General features: G+C 28.8%; 1 protein-coding gene across 4 annotated transcripts in view; it reads right to left on the reverse strand.

Annotated features, from left to right (window-relative positions):
* Window positions 1–24,336, reverse strand: part of LOC107457068 (MOB kinase activator-like 2) — a 221,308-nt gene that overhangs the window by 34,971 nt on the left and 162,001 nt on the right. The window contains exon 1 of one of the 4 annotated variants that reach the window (XM_016075118.3): window positions 14,993–15,288. The exons of the other annotated variants lie outside the window; for them this stretch is intronic. Within the exon in view, the coding sequence (XP_015930604.1) occupies window positions 14,993–15,036 (44 nt within the window). The 5' untranslated portion in view covers window positions 15,037–15,288. Of the gene's footprint in view, window positions 1–14,992; window positions 15,289–24,336 lie in introns of those variants that run through there. 4 annotated transcript variants of the gene reach the window in all.

Here is a 24,336-nt window from a genome sequence, read left to right on the forward strand (position 1 = left end):
CAAATTATAAGTTTTTTTTTACCCACAAAACAAGTCAAAAAAAAAAAAACTGAACCAAGAAACAAAATTAGTCTTCCTTACTAACTAATAAACCTTTGACCAACAAGTTTCTCCAAAAAGGTACCTTAGCAAACAGGAAAGTAAACTTAAAAAATTTAATAATTGTGGAAGTAACATGGTAATAAATACGCCAGCTTAGAGTCACTACGTTCAGATAGGTACTTTGGAGAAAAAAAATATAATGTAGGCTGCCTATGTCTTTAAGGGTGACAATAGACAGAAAGAAATACAAAAGGAAATCCATTTTACAGTAACAGCTCGAAAAAATATATACACGCAAACCTTACAATGTTCAATTTTTTTTAAAAAAAATATCTTAATGAACCGATGATAAAAACAACACTTTTTTACGAAGTTAATTTGTGTTATATATAAATAAGCATGCTTAAAGTAAAACGGGAAATTTATTATTATTATCCATCACAAAAAGTATTTCCATTCCTTTTTTCTTCTTTTTTTAAATTATAACTTTACAGTTTGACTGCCCTGTTAGTTACTCTGTTATTTACCCTTCTTAGTTATTGAAAATTGGTATTAAATTTCTTGATATTTATTAAGGCAATCGATGAAATTACACAAACACAACACCAAAAATGTTTTTAAAAAAATGCTTTTAAACGCATTGAAAACCATGTAATTGTCTACCAAATCGTTAAATAGCCGGATTAGGTGTGTAACAAACATTGTTAGAACAGAAACAGAAAATTTCTTTCGCTAATAAATCAAAACGAAACGCATATATCTTAAAAGAATGTTCATCCTTGAAACACAAAAAGAAAAGTAAATCATATCACAATGCCAATCTTTGATAAATGAGAATGAACCCACACAAGCTTCAGGCAAAATACTTCAAACTAGAAGTTAGCAATGTGAACAATTCCTCAATTTTATTTATTTAATTTTGTTAACGGCACTATATGTAACAAATATCTCTATTAGCAATTCTTCCTGTTTGAAAGGTTATATTGATAAGAATAGTAAAGTATATATTTTTGTTTTGGAATAGATATCTTTAATGATTTCAAGGTTAGTGGCATTTAAGGATGTAACCGATAAAGGAAGTATTTTATCGAGTCAAAGAATTTAAACAGCTACTGCGTACTCTTGATTAAATGTGCTGAATGATACATAAAAACCACTTCAAAATTCGCGGATACTAACTATATTAGGATCGAAAAAAATTCTTTCGCACTTCAAATTTGTATTAATCAGTAGCTCTTTCAAACTTTTACATTAACTTGTTAAACTGGCATTGTACAGACCACGAAAAAATAAAAAATAAATTAAAAAAAAGATACCATCCTGAATAACTTTCGTTCAAATGATCGGATTTTCACGTACTAAGTGACAATTTTAATGGTTCCTGGGTGTGACCTAAAATATACAAATTATTCAGGGTTAACTATTAATTAAGTTACGAAATCGGACACAAAAACGCACTTTCTCTGAATAAACATATATATATATATATATATATATATTACATATTTGGATTTTTAATCTTCAAAATAAAGGGGCTAGCCGCAATCTGGGAAATGTGATTCCCATAGTTTGGTCAGGAGAGCGATTCAAAGTTTGGACCCCTTATTGTTAATTTCCCTTTTTGCGTTTTTAGTCATATTTTAAAAACTAATTAAGCAATTAAAAAAAAATTACACCCACTCATAAAAGCATTTACCCAAATATAATTTCATGCAAAAAATAATTTTTAACAATTATTTATTATTTTTTATTATTTAATTAAATTGAGGATGAAAAAATTTAGAATTATAAGGTATGAATTTTTTTAATACCATATTAATCTACAAACTTTTCAATTTAAAAATCTAAATTTTCAACTGTTTTTATCTAGTAGAAGCTGAGAAAAAATTAAAATTAATTCGTTAATAACCGATTGCTTTTATTTTATTTTTTTAAAAAACTATAAAATACGATGTTTCTCTTTTAGTCGTCTAATAATTAATTTGCAATTTAGTAAAGAAATTAGAATAAAAATTTTATTGAATAAAAAACATTTAATTCAACGAAAGTTGAATTTTATAAAAGCATGCTTTTGATAGACTATGATTAAACACCAGATTGTGCTTATTTAATGCGATTATTTTTTATTCTGTTTACTCAATAAGTGATACAATTTCAATAATATACATATGTATGCATAGATTTGAAATAATACATTTATCACTTTCTTCAATATATATTTTATAATTATTAATACGAATACGTAGTCAACATTTTTAAGCATCTTAAAATTTCTCAACATCTTATATATCGTCTTAATCTTAAAATAAATTTTTTTTTATCACCAGTTCACGAGAGTTTCGCACAACTATTTTACCAGCGAATTAAATAAATTTCAACATTTTTAAAAATCTCATTCCTTACGCAACTAAGTACATTATTTCTTAATTAATATACTTATCAATTTTTTAGTACTTTAATTTAGGTAGTAAGAGTTATCTTTAACTTTAAAATTAAAATTTTGAGACTAGATATTTTGAGTTAGTTTTTGTGCACCCATTTCAGCATCTTAAGGACCTTACGAGCTCTGTTTAAAAAGAGAGTATTCTTTCAGATATGAAAACAAAAAAACAAAAAAAACTATACTAGAAGCAGTATTTGGTGGTAAATGTAGTTTATCGTAATTGAAGAACATGCAGTGCAACATTTTATGGTGAATTTGCGAACGTAAGTTTCAGAATTTATCGAAACATGAGGATGCTATTGGCAAATCATCCTTATCCAAACAAAACCATGTAACCTAAATATCTAGCAAAATGAAGCAATTTTTTAAACAATGAATCATACAATATGCAACATATTATTTCCATATCTTAAACATGAACATAACATATTTCAATGTTTTAAAATGTCACTTAACATTCAGCAATTCCTTGAGTTATAGAAAAAAGAAATATCGTAAATTATAGAAAACCTTGTGAATGTGCATTAGAATTACTATACAATCTACATTTTATTTATCAAGCACTTTTTAAAATAAGTTATGTAAATTCTATTTTAGTATGAAATCATCGTATAAATATAGTAAAAACAACATGAAAAATTTAAATAATGTTAGATAAAAAGTTCATGTATTTAAATTCTAAAAGGTTAGAAAATCATAAATAATTTATAAATCGATTCAAATTTTATTTTCAAAGGAGATTGATTAAAAGAAAAAAAACTTTGCTTTTTGGACAGAATATTGTTAAAAATTGTCTATTGCCTAGAAACTTCGAGATATTTTCTATTAACTATTAATTAAACCTCTCCAAGCAATCACAGAACATTATTTAAAATTTTTTTACATTCAGAGCTTGGTTGCTTAGCAACCGAGTAAAATTAAATATTCCTCTTTTGAATTAGTCTATGGGTTATCTTAAAATATTCATTTGTGGGGGCGACTTTCGTTGGCTGTTTTCTGGACTATCGCCAAATATATAAACCTTTACTGCGACCCAATTTTTTCAAAATTTTGTCTACCCATTCTATTTCAAGGCCCAGGATTCCAAATATGTAAAAAAAGAAATATATATTTATTCAGAGAAAGTACGTTCTTGTGTCTGATTTCGTAACTTAATTAATAGCTAGCACTAATTAATTAGCATATTTGAGGTCACCCCCAGGAACCATTAAGTTTGACACTTAGTTCGTGGAAGTCCGATCATTAGAACGAAAGTTATTCAGGGTGATACCTTTTTATTTTTTTTATCGACTGTATATAAAAAGAAAACATAATTCACTCTTTTTTAAAATTAATTAAGAATATTTATATTAATCAATGACATTACAACTTCTCAGAAACAGTGTTTCAAAACCAAATTTACTAGAGGAACCAGCATAATATTAAGGTTTCTTATCGCGAACTGATAATGTTGGATTACTGGCATAATTTTTAAAGAAAAACATTCCGGCAACAGCCTGTTGTGGACCAGAGGTTTCGACGAGGGTAAGGCTTCACAATTTCGTGACCAACGGCATGATTGCGGCAATGTGGTCAGCACTGCGCACCGGCCGACTTTACTTCCCAAACGAGCTGTTGCTCACCGATCTGTAGCTTGGTGGACTTTAAGCTGTCACTGGGGATCTAACCTTAGTTCTTCACAACAACAGTTCAGTGCCTTAGATAGTTCAGAGCCATCACGGCTTCTCATAATTTTTACTAATTCAAAATTGTGGCACTTAAACAATTTTTTGACAAGCGTGTTTCTGATCATTAACATACCCTCTACAATGAAACATTTTTTGAACCTAATGACAATAAGATTTATAAGAAATCTAATACAAGTATTAATTTTGCTATTCTAGTAACAAAATAGTTAAACCAAATTAAGTAACCATGTGTTAGAAAAATAATACAAGTAAATACGAAACAAATAAAAAGGAAACAATAAACATTCAAAAAAATAAATAATTGAATTGAATCTGATGGCTGTTGTTGTTTATTGCTGACTAACCTGTCAATTTTCGGTGTCAAACCTAGGTACAGCAACACGTAAAGCAGGCGCATAGTTAAATCGACTTCGATGTTCTGTTTTAATAACACTTATAAACGAAAATGCAGTTTCACATAAATAAGCTGAAGAAAAAGGTAATGAAATCTTTAAAAATCGTATCATAAAATCTGTAAATTGCTACCGAAGGACAAAAAAATAGGATTAGAGTCTTTTTTATCCTTTTGCTAAAAAATAGGGGGTGGGGAGTTTATTCGACCGTGAATAAATAGTGGTAATAGTGTTTGCGGACCTGTGAATAGAGCTTGCGAACTGGTGGTAGAGAAACAATGCTCTATAACAGTTACTTAAATTTTTCCTTTCTTTGTACCTAGATTTTAATTATTATAGGTTTAAAACAAGTAAAACTTGCATTGGACATAAACTGGCTTTTTATCTGAAAAAAAAAATAGACTTTGCATTTTAGGTTTTATGACACAAAATATTTTATACAATTTTAAAATTATTATTATTATTTATTGATTATTATTTTTTTTGTGTGCATAATTTCAAATATTTAGTTCTAAAAATCATTTCCTTTATATTCCTAACCATACAAAAACTTGTTTTTAAAAAGCCTGATGAATGATAAATGTACGTAAATCTGGAGAAACTATTTTTCGGTAGAAAATCAAAGATTAATTAAATGGTTGAATTTAACTGAATCACCGAATTACAACAAAAGAAAAAAAAAACATTTGAAACAATTGCTCATAACACCACTAGACCATGCGATTTCCACAAGAATCAACACTTATATATACTATTCCAGTAGATTTCTAATGAGTCCAATTAGAGATTCCAGTTTGCAGCAGTGACCCTTTTAATCAAAGAGGAGCATGACTTTCAGTTCCAGAAATGAATGCGATTTCTACATTCATTTTCCCTTTTCAACTGAAAGGTACTATTTCCCACTACGTAGCAACCTCTAATTTCCCCCCATTTTACATTCCAAACCGTCAAGACATGAGGATTCAACTTTTCAGGTGTCAGTTTCACGTATGTAACAAAGGGATTCTTGGAAATTTTTCAGAAGGAATGGCAGTAATCCCCTTATTCTTACAACACGTGTTCTTAAAAACTGCAAGACAGTTTTAATAGATAACAAAGCGTACTTGCATTGTTTTAGATACTTTATATAAATTTCAATTTCGAAATAAATAGAAATTAGATATTTAATAAGTTAGGAATACTTTAATACTAATACAAAACATAAATAAAAATATAGGTTACGTTACCCGGGAAATGGTATTTTAAATTATCTCATTTAATAACTCAAGTTACTCCCCCACCTTAAATATCTAAAATAGCATTATTTATTTGGGATTTTTCCTCATTTAACAGCCTGTCGAGGGAAAAATTAGTTCCTCATTTTTCTTTCTCAGTTTCTATCTCCTTTTCATTGCCATGTATATACTGCCATTGCCTTTCATTGCCATGTAGTTGATATATAATGTAGCGCCCTGAAAATTATAAACACTAGTTTTGAAAAAAATGTTTTAATTAAGAAAGGTAATGCTGTAGATGCATACAAAAGTTATTTGACTAACTCATAAAAGTACTAGAAATAAGAATCACATGTTATCACATGTTGAAATTATTTTAAAAGAAAATCGAATTTTTTGAGTCAGAAGGAAAAAAAGTAAATACCCATATGATGATGAAAAACATTTATATGAATATCATAGAAACATTTCATTCTAATTTATATAAGATGAAAAACAACTGAAGAACAAATTAGAGCAAACAAAAATTCTTTCATTACTTATATCACTCTTATTGTAGTCATATATACAATGAAGTTAATTATAATTAATTATTATAATTACACCTGGTGGGAAATAAACTTGAAATACTTCCGGATCATCAAGGGTTCAAGGGTTAATTTTATTGGAAAGACCCATAACTTCAGAAAAATGGAACAATATTTATCTGTTTCTTTAAGGAGGTTAAAAAAGGAGTAAAGTTCAAATTTAACACAATGATGCAAGAGAGACACCGTGAACTTGGGTTAAGCAATCAAAGCATATAAGATTAGATTTCAAAACAAAAAATAGCAAGACCACAAATAAAAAGAAAGGTGAATCAGTAAAAAAATAGGTACTTTACTCATGTATGCGCATTGCCTCGCCCACCATCTTATAAAAGGCGTGCAACTCCCACCATCCATGAGAAGATCTCCGTAAGAGGGCAATGCCCCGCTGTGCGACCTTAACTTCAAACACGCCATGGAGCTCCTTAATCTAATGGAAGAAGTCATTTGCCACAAATTTGAAATGCAACACGAAATGAGTTAAATTTTTCGAATTCGTGATCTATGAAAAATACCGATAATTGCGCTACTTTTGAAGCAATGAACTATTGCATCATCTTAACCTTCAATAACGCTACTTAACTCGATTTTGTGACACAAAATTGACTTCACTTTAGAAAGGAAGAGTTGACTTCGCTTTAGAAATGAAGAGAATGCATTCTAAGTTTTAGTAGAAAAAATAAATAAATGCATTGAAAAATCTTTTTTCTAGAATGTCTCTTTTCCCAATGACTTAAAGAATACGTAAATGAAGTGCATTTGATAACTCTTATATTCGAAAAATGATAACCCGATTAGTACTTCATATTAAAATAGCCTTGTTTAAAACACTTCAATAAAAAAAAACATGAAATGTTTTTGGCAATGCTATGTAACGCCAAACCTACAACTCTAGAATTTGGAAAGTATACAAACATTTTAAGAGCAAATGCTCCTTTTAGGATACAATTCGATACCAGCGCAAAAATTAATAAAATAAATACGTGATATTGCTAATAACAGTTAAACCATAATAAAGTAATAAAATTTAAGTCCGATTGTGGGGGCAAACATGCTAATTTTGAAAAATTCTAAACAATAACTGAGTAGTTTATTCCATATCAAAGAAGCGGAACTGCTTATCCACTCCGTGGGTTTGTACCTTACAATTAGAGGTAAATTTAGTCTAAAAATATTACATACTGTGAAGGCACACGAACAAATAAGAGGCCTAATTTATAACTTACTCTGTACTACCTATCCCATTAAAAAAAAAAAAAAAAAAAAAAAANAAAAAAAAAAAAAAAAAAAAAAAAAAAAAAAAAAGATTTTTTTTTTTCACTTATCAAATTAACAGACAGCTGGGTCAGCCTGCTGATGCTCGTCAGAAAACTAAGTCAAAAATCTTAAGATAAATTTATATTTGTCTAAAAAAATAAATAAATCTATAAATAAAAATAACTAGGTCAAATTAGTCTGAATTACATTAACCTAACTATCTCATAAGACATCTGCCAAAGCAAGTTGTGACAACTATTATATAAAAGCGAGCAACGATTCTTGAAAATGAAATTAACAAATAGTACTTAAACAAATCACATTTTGAAAATATTATTAAAATGAAAACATATATGTAAGTAACCTTATAATGTCTGAAATATCCTCGATATTAACACGTTATGATAACGCAGTAAACGCGTTTATGAAGGTGAAGAAAATTTCAAAAATGGAATAATTAATTTCACAATCCGTTGTTTCACAGACTGTGTTAACACGTCTTTAGAAGAATACAAAAAAAAGTATGCCAATCCGAAGATATGAATTTACAATTCATTTGATGAAGCAAGCCTTTTGCGAAGAAATCTCGTTAAGAATTCAAAGCATCAATTGAGCATTAGAATACTGTATCGAGACCAGCAATTGCGCAAAGGAGATTTACGTAAAATCCAACCTACTTTTAATCTGGTGGTTAAACTTCAGAAAAGCCCAACCTCATCACCTTAATGAAGAAGGAGATTCTATTTTCATTCACTCTACGACCTTTAGAATATGGGTGGGGAGAATAGAAAGATATTAATTATTTAACATCATAGAATGATTAGCTCGGATATAATTTTGTATAAAAACCACAATAATGGATAAAACAAATACTTAAAAGGCTAAGTCAGTCTCAAAAATTCGTCTGCGACTGTATTGTATGTGCATGAAAAAGAGCTCTTGCATAAAGCCATGAGGAGTTTTACTAAAACATTTTATATTTCAAAATAGTTAAGAGAAAATTTGAAAAGCCGGGTTCAAAGCTTTTAAAAACTAGGATATTCAATTTAATGCAAAATTTGTCAGAACTATAATTTGTAGAAGAAACAGTTCTGATTAATAGCCGTTTTAAAAAAATAACAATTGGTTTTAGAAGGAAAAAAAAACTACTAAAATTCTTTTATGATTGAGAAAAAGGAAAGTTCTTTGCACATACTTTCAAAAATGCATGCCTCAAATATGAAAACTTAGCTTTGACAATGGCCATATAAAATATTCTTACAATTTCATTAAGGGGAAAAAACTAGGAAATATTGCTCTCAAAGAAATGCTGAATAAGTTCATACTCATTTTATTGACTGATGGAAATTTAGAAAAAAAAATCCTTTCTTTAAATAAATAAAAAAATCTTTTCTAATTGTAAGTCTTATTTTTATAATGAGGCAAATATTTAGTTGTTGATATCAGGGTTTCGACTCACTCCCCCCCCCCCCAAATTTTTTTTTTCTTTTTTTTAAAACCATAATCAAATTCTGCTCTTTCTTTCAAATAATTGTTATTTCTTATATGACTTTAAATATATACCTACTAAATTTAGTACATAACTTTAATATTGAGAAATAGAAAACTAACTCAATACAGGCTGTTTATGAGGGATTTAATATTAATCTCAGATATAAGATCCTGAAATCTAAGAAAAATTACTTTTATTGATAAATAGTTTTTAGCGTAAATTAAATAACTATAATGAATATCATTAAATAAACAGTAATTCTATAGTAAGTAGGCCTGCAAAGGGTTTATTGACTTTATTTTAATAAAATGAAACTGTAACTTAAAAATTTGAAAGGTAAAAAGGTTTTATTAATTTAAAAAACAATAGAGAATAATCTAACGAAGACAGCATATTTCTCAGATCCCAATAATAATATGCTCTGGTCATAATAAGAAATAAATTAGGCACCTTTTATTAATACCCACCCACAGGAAAATTTTGTACTACCAAATTATTTTTTTTTATTTTAATTAATTATTGAAATAGTATTTCATTATGAAATTTTTCTTTCAAATTAAAACTGTTCTCTTTTAAAAAAATTTAAATTTAAACTAAAAAAGTGTTATTTTAGGTAAAATCTTTAAAAAAAAACCAATAAAATCCAGTAAAACCTAAAAACCAGTCAATTCTATTTATAATAATTTACACTACTTATTCTGTAAATATAAAGCGTTTGTCCGATAATTTCCAAATCAATAAGTTCATTTTGATTATTAAATGGTTGCTCAATCAGCTAAGTAAATTTTCCCGTCAATAAACCTTTGCTTTACAAAGTTTTGTTACAATAAATGTACTCGACTTTTGTTTAATAGCAAAGGGTAACATATGTGCATTTGTTCACTTCAAAAGAAAGTTCATCAGCCAAGGTGAAAACTGTCATTTTATAAATGATGATGCAATAATATATTTTTTTTCACTAATACTAGGTGTAATATCTATTGAAGTGACTAAATTGGACGATTTTTTACATGGGCAGATGTTTTCCTAATCGTTATTTCGTGAGTTTCCTGCAAGAACCAATCATAAACGTTGAAAACAAAAGTGAACATCTTTCCTCCTTCGTATATATAACACTTTTTTTTTTTTTTTTTAAAAAAAACAGAAAGCTTATTTATCTCCGAAATAATCCCATTTGCACATGCAAAATGAAACGTTTCATGGAATATTGATGCATGTTTTGCATTAATATTACAGCAAAACGTTACACTTTTGACTGAATTTAATTTAATGTTGCACTATCGCTAAACTGGAATCGATCCACGTTCGATTACCTGTCGTCTTAAACATATCATAGATAATGTAGAATATAATTATTTTTGACGCAAGTACAGATGGATACAAAACAGAAAAACACCAGTTACCAACGTTTCCAAAAATGCAATGGTTTATTGTCAATTATTTTAGAAAAAGAAAAGTCACCATTGCATAAATGACAAAAATACAATTTCAATCAACTTTTAAAATATCAACTACGCATTAAAATTTATCTTAATTTCAGTATGAAAAGAAATTAAATTAAGATTATGAATTTTTGAATGCCTTTAATTAAATTTAAAAAAGCTACGTGTTTCGAAGGAAGCAGTAGTCAAAAACTAATTTGTTCTGTAAATACTATAATGAATTTAAAATTATATGTTACACACCGGTTTTGCATTTTTTTAATAAAATAAGAATCTAACATTCAAAATAACATTAAAATAAATTAGAAATTCGCGCAAATAATTTAAATATAATTACATAGCAAGACTGCTCGGCAAATTACCATGAAAATATCACTGACAGAATAATACAACATAAAAAAATTAATTTAAATCTAATTGTTCCTTAGATTTAAAAATAAAAAAAAGATGAAGTAATAAAGTTTAGATCCATGAACAACACAGGAAACTGAAGTTTTGATAACAATACAAAACAGGTCTGAGAGTAATGGAGAAAAAAAAAGAGCGAAACTGAGAGGATTTTGCACAACTGATAGATAATAGTGGGCAGCAGCGGTTCATAGACCTCGTGTTTATTTAAACAGTAATATCCCCCTTTACTCAGGACGATAAGTGTGTATATGTGTATATGAGCTCTTAATATGTATATTTTTATTGAGTCAATAACAGCAGAATATGTCTACAACCAATTAACATATCAATAGGTTGAAGTTTGTTTCATTTGTAAAATGCAAGGATAAATATTTGGTGCAAAAAAAATTAAGCAGTGCTAGAAATTATGATAAGATAGAACGGGGGGAAAAAACGATAAACAAAAATAAAATAATCTGCAGACATTGTAATAATCGTGCTTTAGGGTTTCTACTACCGGGCTTATAACCTATTACAATATTCGTTAAAATCTTTCCGAAGTGTGCATTTTTATTACGTCGCTTACAGTTACAGTATGACTAAAATCCTCAAACTGAGTAAAATTTTCATTCAAAAGAATAATTCATCACCTAATAGTCAGCATGCGACAAATAATGTTTCAATTAACTTTCCTCACTAGAACTGCCTTTCATAAAAAATTATTATGAAGCTTCTGTATTTTAACCCTCAAAGCATTGCAATCAGATGGACAGCCCAACAGCTATTATTTTATTATAATTTACAGAATATGTAAATAAATATAAAACAATTAAAACAAACTCTTGCAAGACGACTATGGAGCACTTAACATTTTTTTCTACGTTTCATTAAGCAACCATTTAACATATCAATTGGTTGAAGTTTATTTCATTTGTACGACGCAAGGATAAATATTTGGTGCATAAAAAAAAAGCAGTGCGAGAAATTATGATAAGATAGAACGGAAAAAAAAGAACGATAAACAAAAATAAAATAATCTGCAGACATTGTAATAATCGTCCTGAAGGGTTTCTACTACGGGGCTTATAACTAATTATAACATTCGTCAAAACCTTTTGGAAGGGTGCATTTTTATTATGTCGCTTAGAGTATGTCTAAAATCCTCAAATTGAGTGGAATTTTCATTCAAACGAATAATTCATCACCGAATAGTCAACATGCGGCAAATAATGTTTCAATTAACTTTCCTCACTAGAAATCTCTTTCATAAAAAATTATTATGAAGCTTCGATATTTTAACCCTCAAAGCATTGCAATCAGATGGACAGTCCAACAGCTATTATTTTATTATAGTCTACAGAATATGTAACAAAATATAAAACAATTAAAATAAACTCTTTCAAGAAGACTATGGAGCACTTAATATCTTTTTCTACATTTCATTAAGGAAGAATATTTCCAACCACTGCCTAAAAATGTCGACATTATTCTCTCAAATTTTAATTATAATACAGTTTCCAAATGCTATGTTAACATTTTAAATCAATTCGATGGGATTTCAAGCAGAACGTTAAATAACTGCAAACATATTTATAAGTTTAAGATAGAAATAGCATAATAAAAATATTTTCCACCTATATACTTTTAGATGAATTTGTATATTACATATAAACTTAGATGTTAATCAGATCAATCAAATTTCCTAGTAAATAACAAATTTTAATGTGGTATCGAGATTACAATTAAATATTTAAATTAATTCATTTCTGGCAAAACTTAACTTTACTTCCGTCTCACAGGTCTTATATATAATAGTTTAAATTGAGTCCAAGTAGTGATTAAAATCATTGTAAATCAAATTTATTAAATCAAAAAAAAATCTTAAATCTTAAAATTTATTTCTACTTTATATAGTAAAGAAAAAAAAAAAATCCCGCTTAAACTAAGGAAGTAAGTAGCTATTAGGGCATACTCCTAAACGATCAGAATAATGTAACAAAATTTTATTAAAGCGAATTTCATTAACCAGAAAACTGTAAATCAACCTAAAAAAATATACTTAATACAATTAACACTTAAAAAAACATTAAAGTATAATATAAATTCAAAAATAAGAGTATCAATTAACGGACCAAACTATGAATTCAACACAATTATTGAAACAGAAAAGTGAAATTTTAATCCAATTTATGTTATTTGAAGAAAGAGCCATTCATAAAATATCTTGTGCAAAAGAATTAAAGAGTAAGTATAAACTGGAGCCTATTTATGTTCAAAATTTCTATGAGCTATATGAGTATCAAGAGTCCGTGAATTGTAGACACCTAAATATAAATATTAACTCTTAAAACATTTTCTTACCTAAAATCTTTTTTTTTATTCAATAGAAATTTATGGAAGCCAAACATTGCAAATTAGAATTTTACGCTTCAACCCCAAATACTATTTCATTTTACAAAAAGTCATTTAACTCTTAATTTCAACACAGGAGGTCGGTGTCCTAGTATACGATAAGAGTCACTTATCAGACGAAGAGGGGGATTGAAATTTAAAATAAACTTTTAGTCAGCTATTGCCAAAATAAAATCAAAATAGGTAAGTAGCCGAGGGGAAATGTTGATTATTTCGAAAACAGGTCTGCAACGGCATATATGGCACAACTTGAGGTGGGGTAACAAATAGTTGCACTTTTGCCAAAAAACACCCTATGCAAAAGATAAACTCTTTCTCATTTGAGCTCCACTTTGCACGTAGAAAATAACTATATACAAAGCAAACAATTCGTTTAAAGAAAATAATTGAAATCATTTTCAGAATTTAATCGGTGGATGAATTGTGAAGATCGGAATTTAATGGTATGGATCGGAATTAATGGTCCTTATGAAACAAAATTCAATAAATATTATTTCAACCTCTCGCTTTCATTGTAATTTCAAACAAGATTTGCTAAATTAATATTTATTTTCTAATATAAATTATTCTTTGTGTTTCAACTAGATATTAAATCATTTATTTTTGGAATAAAGAAGGAAATATTGAAGAATTTGATGCCGTTCAGTTTAAAAACACAATCCAGTTTACCGACACAAGAGCCGAAACTAGTAATACTGTGCCGAACTTGAACGACACCATACCGAAATCGAACGATTCTATAAATTAAGTCTGATTGAAAAGGGATAGGGGAAAAAAATAAACATCGCGGCATAAAATGACTGTATACTGTGGAACCCGTGATTTAATGGAGAAGAAATATCGAAGTGCTAATTATTTTTAAGGGATACAGAAAAACTTAGTTATTCTGATGAATTACCTAACAAAAGGTGACACTTTGCTTAACAAATATTTTTTACCAGAAATACTTATGTTTCTTCGTGTGTATATATATTTACACAAGTGATTGCTTAATAGTAAAAGAAATAAAACATGTTCTCCATTTAGAAGAAAACGAAAAATTTTAAATTATTGGACATTCACAGATTTAGCGGGCATAAGTATATGAAACGCATTTTAAAGCTTAACACCATTGAAAGTTAACAGAAAAAGCATTTCCAAAGGAAAATGCATAAAATAATTTGGCACAATTAAGTTTATTAAAAAGAATTGTGCCTGCAGAAGCCCTTTTTTTTTATTTAAAGTACATATTTCTCATTGGTTTAAATACAAAACTTATTTAAATTTTCTAAGGAGATTTATAATATAAGAAGAATAAAGGGGAAAGTTGAGAGGCTTTAAATAAGCGAAAGTCAAATTATTATAAATATATTAGAATATTATTATACTCTAGAAAAATAATTTTTAATGAGGTCTTCGTTTACTTTTAAAGTTTACCAATAAACGTTCAATTTACGTAAAATTGAACAATTTTCTTCCATTTATAACAGTTCAGGATTAAGAACACCCCCCATTCATTTTTTAAGGTATTTACAGTTATCCACGTGTGAAACAAAATCATATGATGCGAAGAGTTCGAAAGTTATTCCGTTTTGGTGTCATTATGGAGAAAAAAAATTCAATAAATAATAGTATTCATATATGCTTCACTTACCACACAAGATTCAAAACAAACATGCTGTTGAACCAGTACTTCATGTATGACGATAAACCTCAATCCACTCTAACAATATATTAGGAATTGGACACATAAACGCAAATTCGTTTCACATAAATCCCAACACGCGCACAAAGATGATCACAGTAAACAAAATCCGTAAGTTTTTAACACGAGGAAGATAAACCCAGGTGAACAGAGAAAACGCAATTTGGATCCTTCTCCCAGCTGTACGGATGGAGAGGATTGTATGACTGTTTTCTATGAAAGGTACAACGAAACTGTTGAAGAATGGTAACGGTCGCTGGACGACCAGCTGGTAGTTTTTGGTGCTGCCACCTGGTGACCGCTTTGCCATTCTCCTAATTTCATTCAGGTTATCTTTGATTCTCTTTAGATCCACAAATCAGTTGGGATGAAAGGAGATGCTGTTTCTCCAAAGAGAAGAAATTCTTTTCCTTTTTATCTGAACAATTATAGCACTCAAATCTCATAGTTTATTTATGCATTCAAAATAAACAAAAGGAGAGTTGTTGCTAAATGTTTAACAATCTTCTTTAATAAAGTTTATTTATATTAACTGAAATTTTGTTAAAATTTATTTTATCAGGTTCCGATCGTCCACTTTAGATCGGTTCATGGTCAATCGAGAAAAAAAAATTTTATCAACGTGAGTGATATAAGCGCAATTTCTGCCAATTGCAATATTTGAATTATATTGTGATTCGAAATGTGTTTCTTGCGCTACAATATTCCTTCATTTTAGCACCAATATTAACAAATTTTTTCGATAATGTACAATGCAATTAATTTTTTTTCCGAATAAATTGATCAAAGTTTTAAATATTTTTCATAATTTTATAAATACATTAAAGAAGTTGTAAAACGCGAATTCTTGCCGAAATTACAGCAGCAATTGAATAATTCCTCCAATAAATAAATAAATATATTAGCTAAAATAAAAATATAAAAAAACAGGATATTTCACACACACACACGCATGTATATATACAGAGTTAAACAACAATGATTAAGATTCCTAGATGATTAGACTTTCTCAGGAGCCAGATAAATTTTAAAATAAAATCTATAATTTAAAATATATTATTAAAATTGACTTGGCCGTTACAAATAGGCGAAAAAATCCATGCTAAATAAGAAGTACTTTAAATCAGAAATCATATTTATGTTACCAGAAAAGGTATAAAAAAAAATGAAATCTTTTCTTAATGTCTATTTACAATATCGAAAACGCATAATTTATCTCACAAAAATAGAAAATGATGTCAAATTGGAAACATATGTAAACATTTCTATTGGAGTTCTTATTTAAGTATTTCATACATATTGTAAACTGCAGAAGGTATTAAACTCCATGTAAGGCAATGAAATATATCGGAAAAAATCATACGTTCTACTTAACCTAGCTACTATGATATATAACATTCAATATACAAGATCGGTTTCTAATGAACCTTAATACCCTTTACTGCAAAATAAATAAATCTTGTACAAGATATTAGGGGGGAAAAAGAAAGAAATGTTACGTTGGATTCATTCAAAAGAACTATGCATACGATAATATTTAAAGACCGGTATAATTTATAGGTGTAACAAAAAAATCTGTATAGCGTTATCAACAGTTAAACATGACCCATTTTTCAGCCAACAACAGAACTGAGAAACAAAACACCATGTAATTTGCTTCAAAATTTAAATAAAGTGTTAAAATGTTGGTTCATTTTGAAATATAATATGAGGCAAATATGCTGCAACCTTAGTAAAGAGTAAAGTTGAACCACTTTAACGTGCAAGTTAATTTTTAAGAGTTACTATTCTCTATTATTTTCAAGCAAAAGCCTAGAATTTCCGCCATCGCGCCAATTTTCAGGAATCGTATTTCTTTTTTGCGGCTGCTTTTTTTTTTTAATATAGACTGTTTTTCTGTCCTTATTTAGAATGATATGGAAGAAGAAAAAACCTCAAAATGAATTAATTTTATGCTTAAACAAATAAATAGATGAAATAAGGGGTAACACTCAAAGGATATCCTGTCATTCCTTTCATTTTGATTACACTGGGGAACATTTTTTACCCCTTCTGTTCTATGAGATTTTTTTTAAACAGATTTAACAGATACTTTCGTATCGTTGATTTCGAATCTGCGTTCGGTTTCTCCAAACTACAGTTTTTTGATGACATTTTTAGTATATTTTTTGTCAAAATGAACAAGTTTAAAAACGTTTCATACGTCAGGGGGTCGCTTAAATGTTGCGACAAATTTCTAGGGGAGTTAGGGAACATCATTAGGTTAAAATTGCATAGGAATCCACGCTCCGAAATGCCCCCATACGCCGTTAGAAACGTTTACATACTATGAACTGTTTCTTTGCGTACATCTAAAACAGGTCATAATAAGGAAGCGCCCCTAGCAGCCTATGACGACATTTCCGGGCAAAGGATTCCTATGCAATTTTAATCCTGATGATGTGCACTAACTCAGCTAGAAGTTCGTCATCATATTTTCGCGACCCCTTGTTATTTACAGCGTTTTAAACTTATACATTTCGACAAAAAAAAAGACTAAAAATGTCATTCCTGAATTAGGCAAGATCGAGTATTTGTATAAATAAAAAAAAAATTTGTTCCCCAGTGTTATTCGTAAAAAATATTTTTAGTTCAATTTATGTTTTGCAACCTGATTGAACACATAAAACTTGAAAATTCCATGAATGAAAAGATTTAGTATAAAATTTAATTCTTATTTTAGAAACTAAACTTGCCTCGTAAATTCAACATGAGCGGCGGGATACACTCGATATTTTTTAAGTTTCTGCTACTATTTAATATCGGAACAGCAATAAGGAACAAATTCAACATTTAAAAACTGTAGCATATTTACATAGTGTTAAGTACCCTTAATATGGTACCACCTTGAACTGATTTGAGTTACTTCCGTAATCATTATGACTCAATGCGTAATGAATTGCGACACTATTCTTAATGATAATTGCACATAGTATCGACAAAGGTAAAATAAACTATGATATACAGTCTCCTCTCCTCATAAAAATTAAACCAAACAGTTATGATTACGCAAAGCGATAAGAAAATAACAATGCCTAAAAACATTAATGACTTCATGCACACATTCAAGGGCCGACTCTTTAACACCAGCGAACAATGTATTTAAACCTCATAAGACACCTAAGACAAAAGTAAATAAAGCTTTATATCCGACCATCCCTCAAACATTATATTCTATCATGGGGTTGAATTAACTCACTTACACCACGTGATAAAGCATTTTATTGTTTTCGTTAAACATTATTTTTTTATTCTTGATCGTGACTCAAGCATTAATCAACGAAGGTGATAAAAAGATTACATTGAGCGGAAAGAACAAAAAATTGTCAAGCCATCTTTGCATCGCGTGACCAGAATGATAACTAGGAGAAAAAATATTATGATGACAACTTGTATATCAAATAAAACTCGATTTCGTATGCTTGTGTAAAATACATTGTTTACCTGGGAGCTTCAGATGTGAGGTCAGCCAGAAAGAACATTTCAATTTGCGCGAGGCGTTATGGATACGTTGCGTAAGATTAAGTAGTTTATTATAATTATTTTACGTCTCTCACCTTGAACATCAGGTTGTGATCATGTACTTAATGTCGCAACTTCCTAATAGAATACTTGAACATACCACAGATTCGATGGAGTAGAACTTTTCATATAAAGTAGAAAAAGAAACCAAAAAACAGATCTTGAAAAATGAGAAAAAGGTGACATTGATAGCGCTTAATTTTGTTCAAATGAACAGAACAAGTGCCATAAAAAATACTTCGCTTGACCTTATTTGATGCAATAGCAGACATTTTATATAATAATAATTTACCTAATAACAGATGAGAGGAGAGTCGCTTAAATAGTATACAGAATGCTCTAACTCAGTGTTTCCCAAACTTATGACTTTTCTGTACCCTTTCTTAATTTTTCGTAACGCTGTGACCACTAATAAAAAAAAATGAATATATTTTTTTTAAATATGTTTCTTTTTCTTTTTTGGTACAAAGTTTAGTAGATACTAACCAGCGATCTATATTCTATGTTATAAAAATAATCAAAATAAGTAGAATTTATTACAAGCCTTTACTATAAAAAAATTGCACAAAAGTTAAAAATCACAACTGGTTGTAGACACCACTAATTATTAACTGTTAACTCTGCAAAAAATAGCCAATAGAAAAATACATAATCGTAAATTTTCATGGTTAGCTTTGTTTTTAAATAAAATGCTTTGAAATTTTCGTTTGTTGCAAGATATTCCGCAAAAGAACGCGTACTGCTAAACTGTTTCCGTACCCCTGGGATACGCGTACCACACTTTGGGAAACACTGCTCTAACTGATAAATTAGGAAGCTTTTTCAGACGTGGAGATCCATTCAGAAGACACCAGTCGCTGTGTATTTTTTGCGTTGAGTTTTTATTTAAATTAATCGGTTTTACAAATTTTCAATGTAATTTTTGAAGATCCAGTGCAAAGATTTCGCTGAACTAAAATAATGTACAAATTAGTAAACAGATTATCTAATTGTTAAGCTACTTACTCTATGTTCAACTCGTTTCTTAATTAGCTAACTATTGTTTGAGTCGATTGATTGTTTGATCGAAATCGTACCGGTACGATTTCGGGGCGACAATATCAATTTTAACTACTGAACAATTTCCAAGCCATTTTAACTATACTGCATCTTAACAGCCGAAACGCGGATAGCAACTATTTCTGGACTAACTCCCACCTACTGTACGAATCTGTTCGATTTAAGAGCAACTACTGAACAGGTCAGTTTTCAAACCATTTTAACTGTACTACTTCTAAGCACTATTCACGGCAGCTGCGCAATAATATCTGAAGTAATAAAACTTTACAAAAATAACGCGATTAAAATTGAATTTTTTTTATTTAATTATTAAACAAAAAAAAGTTTGTTTATTACAAATGTGTACGTATGGATATAAATTCTCAAATTTTACAAGTTAAAGCTGATTAGAACGGCTCGTGATCGATTTTGTAACAAATTAAGTATTATTAGTATTTTTGTAACAAAATGCAACAAAACGAAACACAAAACAAATTAACCCTCAACGGACCAATGCGCCATATATGCGGCATGGCCTTTTACTTACTGCTTCCACTGTTACCTATATGGCGGCAAAACCTAATAATTTATTGTTGTTTAATAGTTGTCATAATTACAATTAACTTAATTAAAATTAATATCATAGTTAATTATTATAATTTCACTTGGTGGAAAACGTGAAATATTTCCGGACCGTTAAAGATTAAATGCGTCGCAATTCATAGAATCGATAGCACTTAAGAGAGGAAGGTATAAAAGACACACTAGAGTAGGGTTTTCATTCAAAACAGTAACGTTGACCCAAGAGACATCTGCGCTTTATAAATGATCGGATCATCACACCCTTCCTCTACCCCGATTTCAAACGGCCGTGTTTAATTTAATAAAGCGGACAAAATTTGAAGGGCACCATTTATGCAATTTGCACACGTCATGCAGATCACGAAATAAATGGATACAGAAATAAATTCGATCACTATTTCGAGCAAACGACTGCAGAGCACCTTACTCATGATTTATTAATATGTCCTTATACGACGTAAAGGATCGGCAAGCCATCACAGGGAACGATACAATAAAAACAGATAAAAAATGTGGAGTTGTCTATCAAAATTTTGATTTGTATTGGAAATATACAAACGTAGCAGGTGCTTCGATGTCAATTATTGAACAAATTTAACGGCTGTTTTCTTAGAAGTATATTTAAATGTTCACTTTATACAGCTGTAAATTCGACAAGGTCGCCTTTGAATCACGTGCAGAGAAAGAGAGATTTTTTTTTCAAGTATAATGGGATTATGTTTTAATAATTATTATAAACATATTAAAATAGTCTTGAAATTTTTATCATTACATAACATTGTTTTTGTTCCATGTATTACCATATCAAAATATTCCTTCTGTTCAATTTACTACATTTAGTTAATTTATCTAAATAACAAAATAGATTGCATAACACGTGCCTCAATTCAGTAACCTCTAAGTTTTGAACCTAACTGATAACATAGTGGGTTAATGATTCAAATATAGGTACTTAATCATCTTTTTGGTGGAATTTTTCATTAAATGAAATAAGCGTTACATTTGTGTGGTACATCACAAAAGTGGCCAACCAATAATTTTAAAAATATAAAAAGGTGAAAAATTTTTACTTTTACTCTGATTGTGGGATTTTTATGCTAAAAGCACTTTTTTAATGTTCATATAAGCCTGTGTAGTGAAGATTTAAAAAATAATATAACAAATAAAACAAAAGTACGCGCTTAGGTTTTTAAAGGTTTAGTAACTGTTAGGTTGGTTATGCCTAAAATGAAAATGAACAGTTTGAAACAAACAAAAATTTAAGCAGTCGATAATTAAATATTGTAGCATTTGAATTTACCAAATCATCGATACTAGGAGATTAGTTCCTGAAAATGCAAAATTAAATGAATTAAGATCATATCAGTTCGGACAATATTTGTATTTTATTATGCTCATAATATATATATCACATATTAATTATGTACGAAATAAATTATATACATATATATTTAAATGCATGCGTGTATTAAGAATATTAAACAATTTTTCGCAAATATACGTTGGCCCAAGTCTTTAATATCTGATAACTAAATCGTATAAATTAGGAAATAGCTTGTTGGTGTAAATTTCCAAAATTCAATATAGTTTGAGCAGCAAGGAATTTACGTATTTTGACTAACTTCCTGGCGGTGATAATTTTTAATTTCTTTAACATTTTAATAAGTCTTTGCGTGCTTTGAAACAAAGTAACAGCAAGTAAATTTAAATCTACGATTATCCTAACGACCGTAAAGTTAAGGCTGTTTTTAAAAGACTTTGTGTCGCATGAAATGATGTTATTTACCGAATAATATGCTATTTTCGGCTGTGAGTTTGCAACATGACTGTTAGATCAAGTTTAGCCTATCTTTAGTCAGAGCCGTCCTTTTTAATTCTTAAAATGGCGCAAAACGTCAATATGGAGAAAAGCCACCGTTTCAATTAAAATAAAAATAGCTTGAGATCTAATTTTTTAATATTTAAATATTTACTCCAATGCTGCATTATCCTGGCTTAAATTTTAAAAAATTAAAATAACTGGTAAAAATTAAAATAAAACACCAATTTTGCAACCAATTTTGAGTTACTTAGAAAAACTTGGAAATGAAACAGAATAAAACCGACAAAACATAAAATTTTCCGCAAACATAATCATACAGCATTCCCTACGTAGAATATTCAATCAATTTAGCCAAATTTAGAATTTTTCATACTTATTGAAATATCGAATACCAGGATAATAACGAGGAATTTGGTTCCAGTGTTTGAAACTTGGCGTGAACACTTTAGGTATTCTTTGGCCAAGGTTTGAAATATTCTAGTATGAGAATATTTTAAGTACTACTATCTTAACCGATACTACTACGTGTAAACCTGTTTTGTTCTTAAAAAATGATTTTTTTTGTCATCTAATAAGAAAAATAATAACATTAAAAATAATGTGCAATAAAAATATTTTAGTATTACAGTATATTTTAAAAGCTTTCAAATTCAATTCGTTTCAAATATACGTTTAATAATGCAATAGTTTATTAAAAAAATATTTGCTCTAAAGATAAAAGACAAGATTTTGCATTTATAGTTTTTACTTTAGAATGACAACCTTTAATGTTCTTGACCTTTCCAAGAAAGCAATATCAAAATCTTAATCGTTGGAGTTAATATCGAAAAAAATATTTCAAAATATTATTATATGCATTTTGAATGTTGTTTTCTCCTCTAATAACATTTGAAAACACGATTTAAATAGTGATTCAATTATTTTAGTCTTTTTTTCATTCGCTGAATCGAATAAAAGCAATTTAAGAACATTCCTAAAACAAATGAAACTACACAGAATCGATCAGTTACGCAAAAACAAGTGACATTTCGAAAGTAAATTATTTTGAAAAATTACAGCAGAAAAAAAAATGGTTAAGAGCTCGAGACGATATCTAAAATATACAAATAAAACTAAACCCGCATAAAAACTAAAAAAAGAAAAGGAAAAACAAATATAAAATAAGGTAGAAGAAAGATATCGTCTGTGATCGATATATGGGGGTGTTATCGACCACGAGTCGTTACCATATCGATCAGCAATAAATAAAAGGTATCAAAAATTGTGTTTTCACTCTCTTCAATACACAGGTAAATTTATCAACCCTCCTTTTTGATATCGTCACTGTTTGCCAACTTAAAGACTGATAACAAAAGTTACATGTTTGGCCTTTTTAACTTGACAAACAAACAAGTGACAAATCAAATAAAATAAAATTAAACAAAAAAAGATGTATCGGTATAAAGTCTGGTTTTTAAAGGCCAATGAAAAAAAAATGATAACCAAATCTGTATCACCATTGCATTCAAATTAGAAAATAATGAACCTTGGAACAATCCGTCAAAAAATGTGGAAAAGAATACACCGATTGTAATCTAATTCATATTTAGATAAACCAACTTGTGAAAGTACATGCAGTTTTTAAGCAATCTTACCCATAAAAAATGCAAGGTCATTAAAACATGAAGGGTTAGCATAATAATTATTTTAACGGTTTTTAAGCACCTAGAATAAATAATTCAATGTTATTTTTAAATTATATGATTTAAAAAATTTTTATTTAACAAAACAATCTTCCAAAGTGTAAAACTATTAAATCTTCGAAAAGAGAAAAATTGTTATATGTATAAAGCAAGTTCTATTATAGATTTTAAAAAATTAAATTAAGAAAGCAGATTTGATGCGAGAACTTGAAAAAGATATGTGGGAAAAAGTACAGCCCAACACATTATATTCTGAACAATGACTTAATATCCTACTTTAAACATGGAATTCTCCAAAATTCAAGTTGGTACAACTTGAATTTAGCGTTTTTAAATGTTTCAGGGGAAATTTATAGAACCTTAATAAAATTAAAAAACTTGAGTGCAAAATAAACAACTGAAAAATAAAGTTCTACAGAACTGTAAAAAATAAGAAAAGAAAATTTATTTGCTCATTTTAAAAATGAAAAAAGATTTATTTTTATTACCTTAAGAGCATTTGAACTAAATTACCGGAATTCCTACAATGAATAAAATAATAACGTCGCAAGCATATTTCGCAACATAATTAAAATTATTTTCACGAAAATTTAAATATGGAATCGTTT

The sequence above is a fragment of the Parasteatoda tepidariorum genome, chromosome X1 (genome assembly GCF_043381705.1).
Source record: "Parasteatoda tepidariorum isolate YZ-2023 chromosome X1, CAS_Ptep_4.0, whole genome shotgun sequence".
NCBI lineage: Eukaryota > Metazoa > Arthropoda > Arachnida > Araneae > Theridiidae > Parasteatoda > Parasteatoda tepidariorum.